We start from the raw sequence: 13,877 nt of genomic DNA, 5'->3' as shown, positions 1-13,877 counted from the left end.
TCTTGCAGAGAAACATCTTTAAATAACGGGGAAAAATGCAAAGATGACACACACTCTTTCCCTTTACCAAATGGATTTAAATACAATCTTGAAATTGAAAGACAAAGGAAATGAAACCCAAAAAAGATATTTCTAACAAGTCAAATTGGAAAACCTTGTGAATCATTTATTCACAGAAGATTCATAACTTAAACAGAGACTCACATCCCAGATGTGTAAAGAGAATACAGAAAGTAGTGTGGTGGGCTTCCCTGGTGGCGCAGTGGTTGAGAGTCCGCCTGCTGATGCAGGGGACACGGGTTCGTGTCCCCGTCCGGGAAGATCCCACATGTCGCGGAGTGGCTGGGCCCGTGAGCCACGGCCTCTGAGCCTGCACGTCCGGAGCCTGTGCTCCGCAATGGGAGAGGCCACAGCAGTGAGAGGCCCGCGTACCGCAAAAAAAAAAGAAAAAGAAAGTAGTGTGGCGAGCCATATAAGTTAGGTAATGTAGGCTAAGCCAAATAAGCTGTGAGACATTGGCTAGAACTCTGAGCCAAACTAAATAGGAGATGGTGAGAGAAGGAAAGGTGACAATCTTCAGAAAATCTGCAAAGATCCTTGGAATGACTAAGTTAAAAACAAATTGTGTTTAAAAATTTATAACCTGACTCTTTGGAGCTCAGCATATATTTTCTCATGGAAGTAGTGGCTGAATGCTTTGACTTGTTCCATTTTTGAGAAGGTAAAATAGTATAAGTTTTTTTTAGCACAGATGGGCCTGGTCAGTAAGAAAGATGATGGTGAAGCGGGCACGAGACAGGGAGTGGGAGGGGCTGCATCGGCTGGAGAATCAGGCCCCACCCCACCCCCGACCCTGGTCAATTACTGCTAGATCTTCCACTGGAGCAAAAGATGGTGGAAATCTGGATTTTGTGTCAAACGGCCATTTATTGTTGATAGTTTGTTCAAATCTTGAAAACACTATGTGGGTCATCTTTTGAGTTGGATAGTTCTCTGGGCTGCCAGTTTACGGCTCTGATTCTAGAGACAGTCTGCAATGCCGTTCCTAGTACGGTTCTGGGCAAACCCTCCACTGGACAAGCTGTTGACCTTCTCCTTATCTCCTGTCTTCTCCTTCGTGCCGCCTTCTCTTCCCACTCCAGCCGAAACTAAGCATGTCGGCTCTAGCAGCCCCAGAGTCACTCTGACATCCAACCTAATGCACTGGGATTTTGCTTAGCAAACTTCAGTAAGTTTGCCAGCTTTTGTAGGGTAGAGCCTGCCTGCCATGGCCTTACCTGATGCTTCTTTCCAGGATTCCTTGCTTTCAGCCAGCTTAATCTCATATCCTGCCAGCTCTTTTGAACTCCTCGGAGCCTTAAAAGAACAACTAGCGCTGGCACTTCTAAACCTTAAGCACATAACTGATTCCTGTACACCAGTAACCAGCTTTACTTTGACTGTATGGATCCATATGTTTTTGTAAATTAACGTGTTCTTACCTTCATAATGAATATGGGAATCAGATATCTGCCACAGGCGGGCCCTGCATCCGTTTAGCTCACATTCAGTGACAATTTCAGCTTGCTTGTCTGACTTTTAATCTTTTCTCTAATTGAATTAAAATCAATTAGACAATTGAATGTTTTGCTTATGAGTGGATATTTTACGGATTTTAGGTTTTTCAGGTCCTCCGTTTATTCCTCTGCTACTTTTTAAACCACACATTAGAACTGTGTAACAGATGGAAGAAAAAGCAAAGCAGAGTTAGGTCATCTCTTGAGAAAGAGCCAGGAGTTAGGTAACAAAAGTGGGAGGAAGGAAGAAATTTATGTACTACTTTTCTTGAATTTCATACTAGGAATGTAGCAGAAAGGGAAAGAATTTAGGAGCCAAGATGAGTAAATCCTAGGAATAAGTTTTGATTTAGTGACTCATATACCTCTTTTGATACATATGGGCCAAAGCACCATATGTATCAAAGACAGTAGAATCACTAATGTTCTGATTAATAGATACTAAAATATAAAATTATGAACAAATGAAAATTCAGATGTAAATTACTTGATAAACTTTTTAGCCTCCCATAAATTTTGATGGTTTAAACATATCTGTATGTGCTGTAGTAATAACTATTACCTAAAAAATGTTGAACATTTGTGCTAGTCATGGTTCTGAGCAGTTGACATTCATCAGCTTGTTTAAACTTCACAACAACCCTATCAAGTAGGCATTATTGTTATTCTGATTTTTTTAATGAATCTAATTCTGTGCCTGAACTCTTAACACCTCTGCTGATAGCTTTTGAGCTTTATTGACCATATTCCATAGCGAGAAATTTATTTTCCATTACGGTGTCTATGTAGTGACCCAATATACCTATATAGACATATATGTGACAGAAAATGTCATAAAATAAAATTTACCCTTACTATGAATTATGTACTCTAATATTTTCTGTTTTATTCTGTTTAGTTTATTTTTTTTTAAGCTGGTTTGGGCCGACTAAATTGATATCAGGACTCACTAACGGCTTGTGACCTACAGTTTGACAAAAACACTGTGTGCTGTACCATATGCTTACCATATATGTACTGTATAGCTGCACACAATATAAATGTGTGCATGTACACACAGGTAAGACCCCTAGTGCAGAAATCCAAAGCATCTGAGGTTCACAGAACTTTTAACCAGAGTACAATTAACTAGAGTAAAATTTCTGTAATTCCTTAGTAGATTCAAAGTAATCTCTGCCTGTACAAGGCTAGTGGCAAATTATCAAATGACCTCAAATAATAATGCTGCTGTGAAAAAGAACCATGGAAACTCAAGGTTGGACAGACTTTAACTAGCATCTCATCCAGGCGCCTTGTATGGTGTCTGAATCCTCTCTAGTTTTTGATCAGTCTGTGCTTGAAGCATAACCAGCAGGTGTGGCTCCCTGTTCTGATAGCCCATTCCATCTCTTTGACTATTAAGAGAAAGTTCTTGCATAGATTGAGCTGAAATCCGCCTCCTTGTAACTTCTTTCTCTGCATCTTTCTCACATCCTTTCTCTGAACTGTTGAAATGTTTGGAGAAAACTCTCTAGTGCCAGCTTTGCAGCACGCCATCCTCCCTGTAAAGAGACAACCATCACAGGCACCTCTTGGTAACCCATCTCATGCTCCTCTCTCTGGCACAGGACCTGATGCGCTGTACTGCATTTGCAACCGCAGATGAATACCATCTTGGAAATCTCTCTCAAGATCTGGCCTCCCATGGATATGTTGAAGTAACAAGCTTGCCTAGAGGTACATCTTCTTGAACCTGGGGCCAAGTATGTTAAAACGTATTAGAAAATAATTTTCCTATGATAACTGTCTTAAATATGCATTTGTTTAGGTTTCATTTTCTTTTTTTATAAATTTATTTATTTGTTTTTATTTTTGGCTGTGTTGGGTCTTCGTTGCTGCGTGCGGGCTTTTTCTAGTTGCAGCGAGCGGGGGCTACTCTTCTTTGCGGTGCACGGGCTTCTCATTGTGGTGGTTTCTCTTGTTGCGGAGCACGGGCTCTAGACGTGGGCTTCAGTAGTTGTGGCACATGGGCTCAGTAGTTGTGGCTCACAGGCTCTAGAGCACAGGCTCAGTAGCTGTGATGCACGGGCTTAGTTGCTCACGGCATGTGGGATCTTCCCGGACCAGGGGTCAAACCCATGTCCCCTGCATTGGCAGGTGGGTTCTTAACCACTGAGCTACCAGGGAAGCCCCTCATTTTCTATTTGAAGGATTATATCATAAAAGTGGTGTTGAATCTCTTTATACAAATGACGTACAAAGATAGGAAACTTAAAACATATTCACAGAGAACTTAGTACGAAGATTAAAATCAATATGGTTTATTCAGCTGTATTTATAGGATCACTCTTACTTGGGGTGATCAAAGGCCATGACACTTCATTTCTGTCATGTTAAAAAGTTATTTTAGGATTACAGAAGAACCGTAAAATTGATAGAAATGTTGGGAAGAGCCTTTAAAGAAAAATTTACCAGTACAGTCCAACACTTTAAAACTAACAAAATTAGTTAAAAGATAAACTCAATGAATATTTTAAAAGAGAATTAAACTGAGAGGATTTTAGGATAGTGTGAGGAAGGCTTCTTGAGTAATCACCTGCTTTATGTTAAAAAAATGACTTGGAACACTTTGATGGAAGATTCATGAATTTACCTCAAAGTAGCAAAAAATAGTAGGTTGAAAACCTCTCTGCTACAGAGAAAATTCTTAAAAGAGTCACCGACCCTGTAAGAAACAATCGAAATGTCATTGTGCTTTCTCAGCCTTGATGATCTGAACCGACTGTTTGTACTGTTTGGTGGCAAAAAACAAACATAATTGACTTAGAAAAACAGAGCTATGTCCAGGGCCTCTAAGAAGAAAAATTGCCCTGCAGTATTCTTGGCTGATTCCAGAGGCTGTCGGCAGGGTTGCCCTGTGCATCACACACTTGGGGATTTCTCGTACTGTTCTCACTGGCTGGATCTTTCCCACTTCATTTGTGGTGTTCTTGGCTATATGGGTGAGCCTTGCCCTCTATAGATGTAGAACTCAAGGAAGTGTGATTTCACCAAAGAAAAGGAGTTTAGGAGTTGGTCTCTATCTGAATCCCCCATTCCCCAACCTCTATCAGGAGCTCTGAAGCTTTGAGGATCCTAATTTTATGTTAAGAAATCATGTTGGTGGGAAAGAAAGATTCTTTTCGTGGCTGCACTTCTATTCAACAATTCTCTCCCCTAAAAGAACAGATTGTGGTAAAGAAATGAAAATAATTGGAAGTGAAACATCAAAAGATAGAATTAGAAAATGTTGAATTTCCAAATGATTCCGAGGTGCAGCTTTTCCAGTGTCTTTTTCTCCTGAGATCGTCCCTCCCACCTCCTGCTTTGCAGTAGCAGCTTAATGAACAGTCTGTGAAACAAATCTTAAATACAAACACACGCATCGAAAACTATGCTCTGAGGATAAAGCAACTTCTAATTTGTGGGAAAAGGATTAAATATTTCTGTTTCCTGAAAAGGGTTATTTTGTATTTTGTTTTCTATTAAAATGTATTTAGTTTCAAAAAAGAAATTATGTAACATTTTACATATTAATATTAGTATATTTATTAATTGATAGACTAACATGTTATTTATAGTTTACATTATAGAATATTTATATACTTATAATAAATACTACTAAACTAATATACAAAGTAACTACTTACTGGTGAATATCTGTATATGTATGTATTTAATATTTAAATAGTTACAGGTGACTATCATGGTAGTTCTCATGATTAACTTTGAAATCAGATATGTTTTGAAATGGACTGTATCTTTGTTTCTGTATGTTCTCTATTTTCCACACTTTATACAATATAATTTAAAATTCAGTGGAAAGAGTAGTTTGAGAATATTAAAATTATATTATTAATAAAATGATATTTAAAGGAAGAGAATATATTAATGGCTCTTCAAATTTTATTTTAAATTACTTTTACAGAAAGAAGTTTAATTCTTTTTTCTTTTTTTAATGAACTATAGTTGATTTACGTGTGTTAATTTCTGCTGTCCAACAAAGTGATTCAGTTATACATATACATTCCTTTATATGTATACATTCTTTTTTATATTCTTTTCCATTATGGTTTATCACAGGATATTGGATATAGTTCCCTATGCTCTACAGTAGGACCTCGTTGTTTATCTGTTCTCTATATAATAGTTTGCATCTGCTAACCCCAAACTCCCAATCCATCCCTCCCCCACCCCCCCAAATTCTGGAACCTTAGTTGTACTGATACTAAGACTTTAATGATTATCAACTGGACTAGCGATTACTGAATCAAAATGGGCATGAGTGAGTTTTAAAATAGCACTAATAATAGTGTCACAGATTGTTGAATGTTTTGTTCAAGTAAATTCTTATGGTCTTTTCATTTTCATATATTAAACACTTTCAGAAACCTTAGTAGAAAATGGACAGTGTGTTGTTAGAGCGCTTCATGGTATATGAAGCGATGATCACGGATACTTTGTTAGAAGTTTGTAGGTGACTTAAACCTTGGGGCACCTTGTGACATAGCTTTTTGCTCATTTATCACAGATGCAGCAAATATTTTGGTGATAGGTATGGAAAATTCTGCAAAAGAAGGTGATCCTGGAACAATATTCTTCTTCAGGTAAGACAAGAAAGCAACTCCATTGGAAGATGGGCTGTGGCCAGGTAATGTGGTCCTTAAAGATGCAGGTGTACCTTCTCTCTTAACAGAAGATGTTTCAAAATTTATTTGTGATTTAAATGTATCCTTTGGTTCTTATTTGAATAGGAGAGTTTGTCACTTTTAGGCATCTGCTGGTAAATCCTCTTATGAAATAAAGAATTTTCCCCCCTAGGGAAAAGATTAGGGATTTTTATTCATTTTGTTCTAAATTAACTTTAAGCATTATGTCATCTTTGTATCATATATGCAAGTTTTTCGCACTGCTCATAATTCATGACAGTAAAGGGTGCACTTAACACGTTATAAAAAGAGAGCATTGGACAAAGCTAAGGTCAGGAACCACTGGTGGCAATAATGGTGCCCTGCAGAACGCAGGGATTTACGGAACCGAGTGGACTTCCCCCAGCTTCCGGCCTTCCTGAGAGCAAGAGACTGAAGGAAGCTCAGGCTGAGGTCATTAACAGAGGCCCATTCGGGTAACTTGGTGTGTACTTGCCTTTATTTGTAAATGTGGGTTTTCATTTACTAAGAATATGTAAGCATCTTATTTCCCATTCATCTTCAGTGCCCCTTATCAGGTGCATGCTACCTACCCCGCTGTGTTTTCTTTCTTTTCCATCTTCTCCCTCTGAAGCTAAAGTTTTAGATCACCTTACCTCTCTCTAGAGACTTCAGACTGGGACCCTGATCCACATACATTTATTCCTTTTATTTAAAGGTTTTTTTTTTTTTAAGGTTGTTTTAATACCAGATACTCCAGAGTAGCTGAGTGGAAGTGGTAATGATAAGAGAAACCATTTAAAATAATCTCATCCTCACAACATTTGAGGAAGATCTTTTATTCCCAAGGGTCAGAGGGATTAAGTGAATTACCCACAGTCAAAGGACTAATAAGTGGCAGAACAGAAATACATGGAACATCCTTAAGAATCCAGACTTTGATGACGTTTCTGTGGTCTTAGTTCTTACAGTTGATGATAACTGGAAGCTCTGTCTTTGTTCCTGTGGATGCCTTACTTTCCTTGGACATAATCAAGAGTTCAACATTTAGTGCTGGTAGAAGAACACCCCTTTTGACTTGAGTAAGGAATTTGGATTTCTGAGGTCCTCCAGATCAGCATCATCCAGTAGAAATACAATGCAAGGCACAAATGCAAGCCGCGAATGTAATAATATATTTTCTTATAGCCACATTTTTCTTTTTCTTTCTTTTTTTTTTTTTTTTTTTGCGGTACGCGGGCCTCTCACCGCTGTGGCCTCTCCCGTTGCGGAGCACAGGCTCCGGACGCGCAGGCTCAGCGGCCATGGCTCACGGGCCCAGCCGCTCCGCGGCACGTGGGATCCTCCCAGACCGGGGCATGAACCCATGTCCCCTGCATCAGCAGGTGGACTCTGAACCACTGCGCCACCAGGGAAGCCTTATAGCCACATTTTTAATGTAAAAAAAGATGAATTTAATTTTGACCAACACTAATAATAACATCATATATTGCCTGAAATTAATTTTACTGGTATATTTTATTTAACCCAACATATCTAAACTATTATCATTTCAGCATGTAATCAGTCAGCAATTAGTGAGATTTACATTCTCCTTTTCATACTAAGTCTCTGAAACCTGGCGTATATTTTGCACTTATAGCAGCTCTCAGTTTGGACCAGGCCTGTTTCAGGTGCCTGGTAGTCACATGTGGCTTGAGCGCCGTACTGCAGAGTTCCTGGGATCTCTCATCTGCCTTGAGGTGCTTCTCTGAACCAGCGCTCTGGCTGTGGCCTTAAACACCTCCCAAATCCATATCCTGAGACCCCACCCTGGCCTTTTGCCACACTCACTGCTTGGTCTCCCTGCCTGTCTTCTCACCCCACCAGCAGTCTGTCTGTCTGTTTGTAGGCAGAGCAATTTTTCAGTGGGTAATTCTGATCACTATACTGTCCTTAAAATTCTACGGAACGTGACCAAATGCCTTATCACAGCACGAAGTTCCTTCAGGGGTTGGCTCTTCCCCGCATCTGACCTGAGTGCCCTCATCCGCAGCCATTCAAACTACTGGCTCTTTATTCTGACACGCTGCCTGTCCCCCTCGCACCTTTTCCTGGAGTCTGGGGTATTTCCTCTGCTGTATTTCCTCTCGTTTTCTCATTTGCCTCTGCTAGTCCTTTAGGAACTGTGTCCCTCCGGTGTACATCCACCTAGATTCTGCGTGACGCTGTTACAGCGTGGATCACACTATTGTAATCGGTGGTCTGTGGATCAGTGTTCTCTGGATTGGGACTTCCTTGAGCAGAGGATCTAGACCATACTCATCTTTGCATCCCAGATGCTAAGCACAGACCCACATACATACTAAGCACATTGCTCAAGATGGTTTGAAGAATGGTAATGGGAACATCATATTTTTACCATTGATTGATTGAGTGATTGATGGATGGATGGATGGCTGCGTTGGGTCTTCGTTGCTGTGTGCAGGCTTTCTCTAGTTGCGGCGAGCAGGGGCTACTCTTGGTTGCGGTGCGTGGGCTTCTCACTGCAGTGGCTTCTCTTGTTGCGGAGCATGGGCTCTAGGCATGCAGGCTTCAGTAGTTGAGGCATGTGGGCTCAGTAGTTGTGGCTCGTGGGCTCTAGAGCGCAGGCTCAGTAGTTGTGGCACACGGGCTTAGTTGCTCTGCGGCATGTGAGATCTTCCTGGACTAGGGCTTGAACCCGTGTCCCTTGCATTGGCAGGCAGATTCTTAACCACTGCGCCACCAGAGAAGCCCCTACCTTTCTTTCATTTCTACCCTTCCTTCCTCTGGTGCAATGATCCAGAGCTGTAACTCCTTTTTCTTTCTTTCTTTTTTTTTTTTTTTAATTTACTACCTAAAACAGCTCAACACATCAGACTTCAGAAATCAAAAGAAGTTCCCTAACAGTTTTTAGACTTAAATTTTGTCAAAGGCAGACTTGGATTGTGAGGGCCTCCTGTGGCTTTGTTGCAGGTCTACTCTGAGCACTATAGGGATGGCTGGCATTATTTCATAGGTGCCTTTACCATCTGAGGCTTTAATTTATCTCAGTCTCTTTATTCCACAGGTATTAAAAGCATGACCCTTTATTCTTTTCTGATAGCAGAATCTGCCTAATGAGAGCTAATGAGACAGGTCTCAAAAATTTCCTTATTCTGATATCTGTACACCAGAACTGAATCAGGGTACTTCTGTGGCAGCGCAGTGGTTGGGAGTCCGCCTGCCAATGCAGGGGACACGGGTTCAAGCCCTGGTCTGGGAAGATCCCACATGCCGCAGAGCAGCTAAGCCTGTGTGCCACAACTACTGAGCCTGCGCTCTAGAGCCCGTGCTCCACAACAAGAGAAGCCACCGCAATGAGAAGCCCGCTCACCACAACGATGAGTAGCCCCCGCTCACTGCAACTAGAGAAAGCCCACACGCAGCAACGAAGACCCAGCGCAGCCAAAAAGAAATTAATTAATTTAAAAAAACAAAAAAGAATTGCATCAGGTATGAAAGAGTCTAGATACCTGAAGTGACATGGTTTTACAATAATAGTTATTTATTCTGCAAACCACAGGAGAAATCCATGAATTTTTGAGGGGTCGGGTTTTTTTTAATTTTATTTTATTTATTTATTTATTTATTTTTTGCGGTACGCGGGCCTCTCACTGTTGTGGCCTCTCCCATTGCGGAGCACAGGCTCCGGACGCGCAGGCTCAGCGGCCATGGCTCACGGGCCCAGCCGCTCCACGGCATGTGGGATCCTCCCGGACTGGGGCACGAACCTGTATCCCCTGCATTGGCAGGCGGACTCTCAACCACTGCGCCACCAGGGAAGCCCCTGAGGGGTCAGGTTTTTTATCAGAAATTCAAAAAATAGCTTTTGGTCCAGGGACCATCATGTCAAATCAATAATAAATCATTTTTTTAAATTGGCCTTCTAGATGCATTCTAGAAGCTACCTAAGCATGGCTTTATGTGTGGCCCTAAAGAATGTATTCAACCTTTAACTTAGTTTATTCTTTTAAATCAGGGAAGGAGCTGCTGTCTTCTGGAATGTGAAAGACAAAACTGTAAGTGTAAATAAAGTGTTAAAATTTAGTTTTCTGAGAATAAATTGTTAATTGGCACTCAATAATCTGAGCAGTTGGAAGATAAATTAACAGATAATCCTCAGTTTATTTGCTCTGCATTATGTGATGTTGATTCTAGCACTGTCATCTTCCAAAATTTTCTTTTTGACTTAGAAGTTTCCTACATTTTCCATTCTCTGAGCACACAATAATTTGTGGAAAATCAGAACAATCCTAGCTACACTGCAGACAGAAGGAAGTATACTTCTTATGTGATAACCTATAAAATGAGTAATGTACGCACAGTTCACTGGAAGCTGGCTGCACTAAGTCTTATTTTAGATCAAGTTTTCTAGAACTTTTTAACTCACTGGAAACAATTTCTTCAGTATCCCGATCATGATTTGTTTAATACCACCTTTTCAGAGGCAGTTTGGTAATACATATCAAAGCTTTATATTTAACTCAGCAATTATACATCTAGAAAGTTATCCAAAGGAAATAATCACAGTTATATATGATGAATGATGTATAGAAATGTTCATCAACACATTATTTACAATAGCAAAAATGAGAAATAACCAAAACACATAATAATAGGAAGTTTGTTAAATACATCCATAGCATGTATTTAGGATGTACATACTATATCTCTTAAAAGTCACGTGGGAAGAAACCAATTCCTGAGGAATTGCCTGTGTATATGATACAGTTAAATTAAAAGAGCAGGTTACAAAATAAAACCAATATAATACTGGAGTTGGTAAAAAAATATGCCTCATACAAACCCAGTTTTACTGAAAGGAGATACACACATAGGGGGCAGGGGGAGGGAGACTGGGGAGCGATTTCCTGGAGAAAAGGAAATATAAATGAGTAATAAATGTAAGAAAAATGTACAAATTGGCTATTTGAATTTGCAAAGATGTAAAAGGCTGACAATACCCAGTGTTTTTTTAAGAGTGCTCTCATTAAAAAAAATAAATAAAAGAATGCTCTCATAGGTACAGATGTAGAGAACAAACATATGGACACCAAGGGGGGAAGGGGGGGGGGGCGGTGGGATGAACTGGGAGATTGGGATTGACATATATACACTGATATGTATAAAATAGATAACTAATAAGAACCTGCTATATTAAAAAGTTAATAAAAAGAATGCTCTCATAAATCTTTGGATTCTAAAGTTGGCAAAACTGTTTTGGAGAGCATTTTAGAAACATTTATCAAAATTATAAGTGTGCATGTCTTTTGTTCCAACAAATACTAAAGAAATATTCCCACAAGTCCTTGAAGATACACGCATAAGGCTGGCACATGTGACATCGTGATAGTAGACAATAGAAAATAAAACCCCATGGATGGACATTTAGGACGGTTAAATCGATTATGGTTCCTCCATGAAGGAGAATAACATTGAAAATGTTCATATGTACAGTATCATCCCATTTATATAAAAAGCAAACTAAATGTACGTACATATGCACATAGGGAAAAGTCTGGAAGGATATGCACCAAGTTTAATGGTGATTACATTAGAGGATTAGAAATTCAGGAGACTGACTATACTGCTGAACTGAATGAATAAGCATTTTCAGAACTCTAATGGAAAACTGATGAATTCATAAAGGTGTTAACAAAAGATCAAGATGAAAAAGAAAATTAATTACATGGGACTGAGTGAACTGATGAGGATGATTATAATTTTTGTGACTTTCTGTTTGAATTAAAAAAAAAATCGCACAAGGACTCAGAGGCAAAAAAATATACAAATCAATTTTCACTGCAAAGTAAAGGAGCTGTTACAGTGGAGGATTCCTGGACTGAATGTCAATATCATGACATAGTATGAGTGTGTTTCGTGTTTGGTAATTGCAATCATTGTTGCTTTTGTTGTGGTCATCCGTTTACAATGCTTGGTGTCAGTTTATTTATGTCTTGTAAAAATAAAATACAGTGTGTGCGTGTGAAAAAAAAAATTCAAGAGAACAGAGAGAGATTATCATTTTCTATACCTCTGTGTTTAAATTTTTACAAGTGTGTTACTTAAACGTTTTGTTTTGAAGATTTAAAGAATACAAACCATAATGTTATTAGGGGTTTTCTTTGGGTCGTGGGATAATGGTAGGTTTTGTTTTCCTCCTTAAGCTTGTCTGTGTTTTCCAAACGTAAAAGCAAATGAATATATCGTTCCAATTAGTTTAGTATCACCATGAATTTGCTTTCTCCTTAAAACCTAAAGAACAGAAGAAGTGTTATCAAATGTAATTTTAAAAATGTTATAAGCATTAACTCTATAACATTATTCTGTACTGAGGGAGTCGGTTATAATTTCAGGTTAATCTTCCTTTTCTTCTAGATGAAGCATGTGATGCAAGTTCTTGAAAAACATGAAATTCAGCCCTATGAAATTGCATTGGTGCACTGGGAGAATGAAGAGCTTAACTACTCAAAAACAGAGTAAGCAACTTTTTATCAAGTTTATGAAAAGGGTGCTTGGAATAACTAGGCACAGCAGTAGAGAAGATAAATTATTAATTTGGAGACTAATTTTAAGAAAAAAGTTATTGGTACAAATACAAAGCTGAAACAATTAATAAATATTAGTGGATAGATATTATTTTTATAGCTTCTCAGGCTACCCATAAATTAAAACAAGTAGATAGTATAACCCCAAAATAGTAAGTTTCCTAAGCAGCCAAAATCAGTAATATGGTGTACCTTCGTTAGAATGAACCTGTTAAATTATTCTAGTAAAGTCTTCTCTGAAGTAAATCCTTTTTGCTTTTTTCCCATTGACTTTGAGTATAAAAAGTATAAAGTATAATGATGGGGTGCTCTAAGAGAACCACTTGTGGAAATGGGGGTACCACTGCTGTACCACTCTCAGGTCAAATGTATGGGTAGGCAACGTACTGGCCAACTTCCATGTCACAGCAAGGGTGCAAAAATGAGGAGGGATGTTAGGGCGGAGAGAGAGGCAGAATGAACAGGATTAAAAGGTCTTTTCTTGGGCTTCCCTGGTGGCGCAGTGGTTGAGAGCCCGCCTGCCGATGCAGGGGACATGGATTCAAGCCCTGCTCCAGGAAGATCCCACATGCCGTGGAGCGACTAAGCCCGTGCACCACAACTACTGAGCCTGCATGCCACAACTACTGAAGCCCATGCACCTAGATCCCGTGCTCCACAAGAGAAGCCACCGCAATGAGAAGATTGCGCACCGCAACGAAGAGTAGTGCCCGCTCACTGCAACTAGAGAAAGCCTGTGCACAGCAACGAAGGCCCAACTCAGCCATAAGTAAGTAAATAAATAAATGAATAAATAAATAAATTTATTAAAGAAAAAAGATGAATAGAGATATACATTAAAAAAAACTTTCTATGGTCAAATGTTGAATAGTAAATCAGGAAAGAAACTAAATGTTCAACAGAAGAACGGTTCATTTATAGGAATTCACACAACAAAAATGAACAAGCATGTTTTGAAAGGATATTTAGTAGAAAAGGGAAAATGACTACAATAATTTGCTAAGTGAAAAAATGCTGAATATAAAAGTATGTAACGATACACAGCATAATCTGAAATCACATGG

At 39.2% G+C, this 13,877-nt stretch overlaps 1 protein-coding gene across 1 annotated transcript in view; it reads left to right on the top strand.

Annotated features, from left to right (window-relative positions):
• RMND1 (required for meiotic nuclear division 1 homolog) overlaps window positions 1–13,877 on the top strand; it is a 29,605-nt gene that overhangs the window by 7,989 nt on the left and 7,739 nt on the right. Inside the window, exons 4-7 of the mRNA XM_081250502.1 lie at window positions 3,164–3,272; window positions 6,106–6,181; window positions 10,245–10,284; window positions 12,644–12,744. Of these exons, the coding sequence (XP_081106628.1) occupies window positions 3,164–3,272; window positions 6,106–6,181; window positions 10,245–10,284; window positions 12,644–12,744 (326 nt within the window). The remainder of the gene's footprint in view (window positions 1–3,163; window positions 3,273–6,105; window positions 6,182–10,244; window positions 10,285–12,643; window positions 12,745–13,877) is intronic.

The sequence above is a fragment of the Mesoplodon bidens genome, assembly GCF_964165515.1.
Source record: "Mesoplodon bidens genome assembly, chromosome: 12".
In the NCBI taxonomy this organism is placed as follows: domain Eukaryota; kingdom Metazoa; phylum Chordata; class Mammalia; order Artiodactyla; family Ziphiidae; genus Mesoplodon; species Mesoplodon bidens.
Note: the sequence above shows the minus strand (reverse complement) of the source record. Positions and strands in the feature narration are given on the sequence as shown.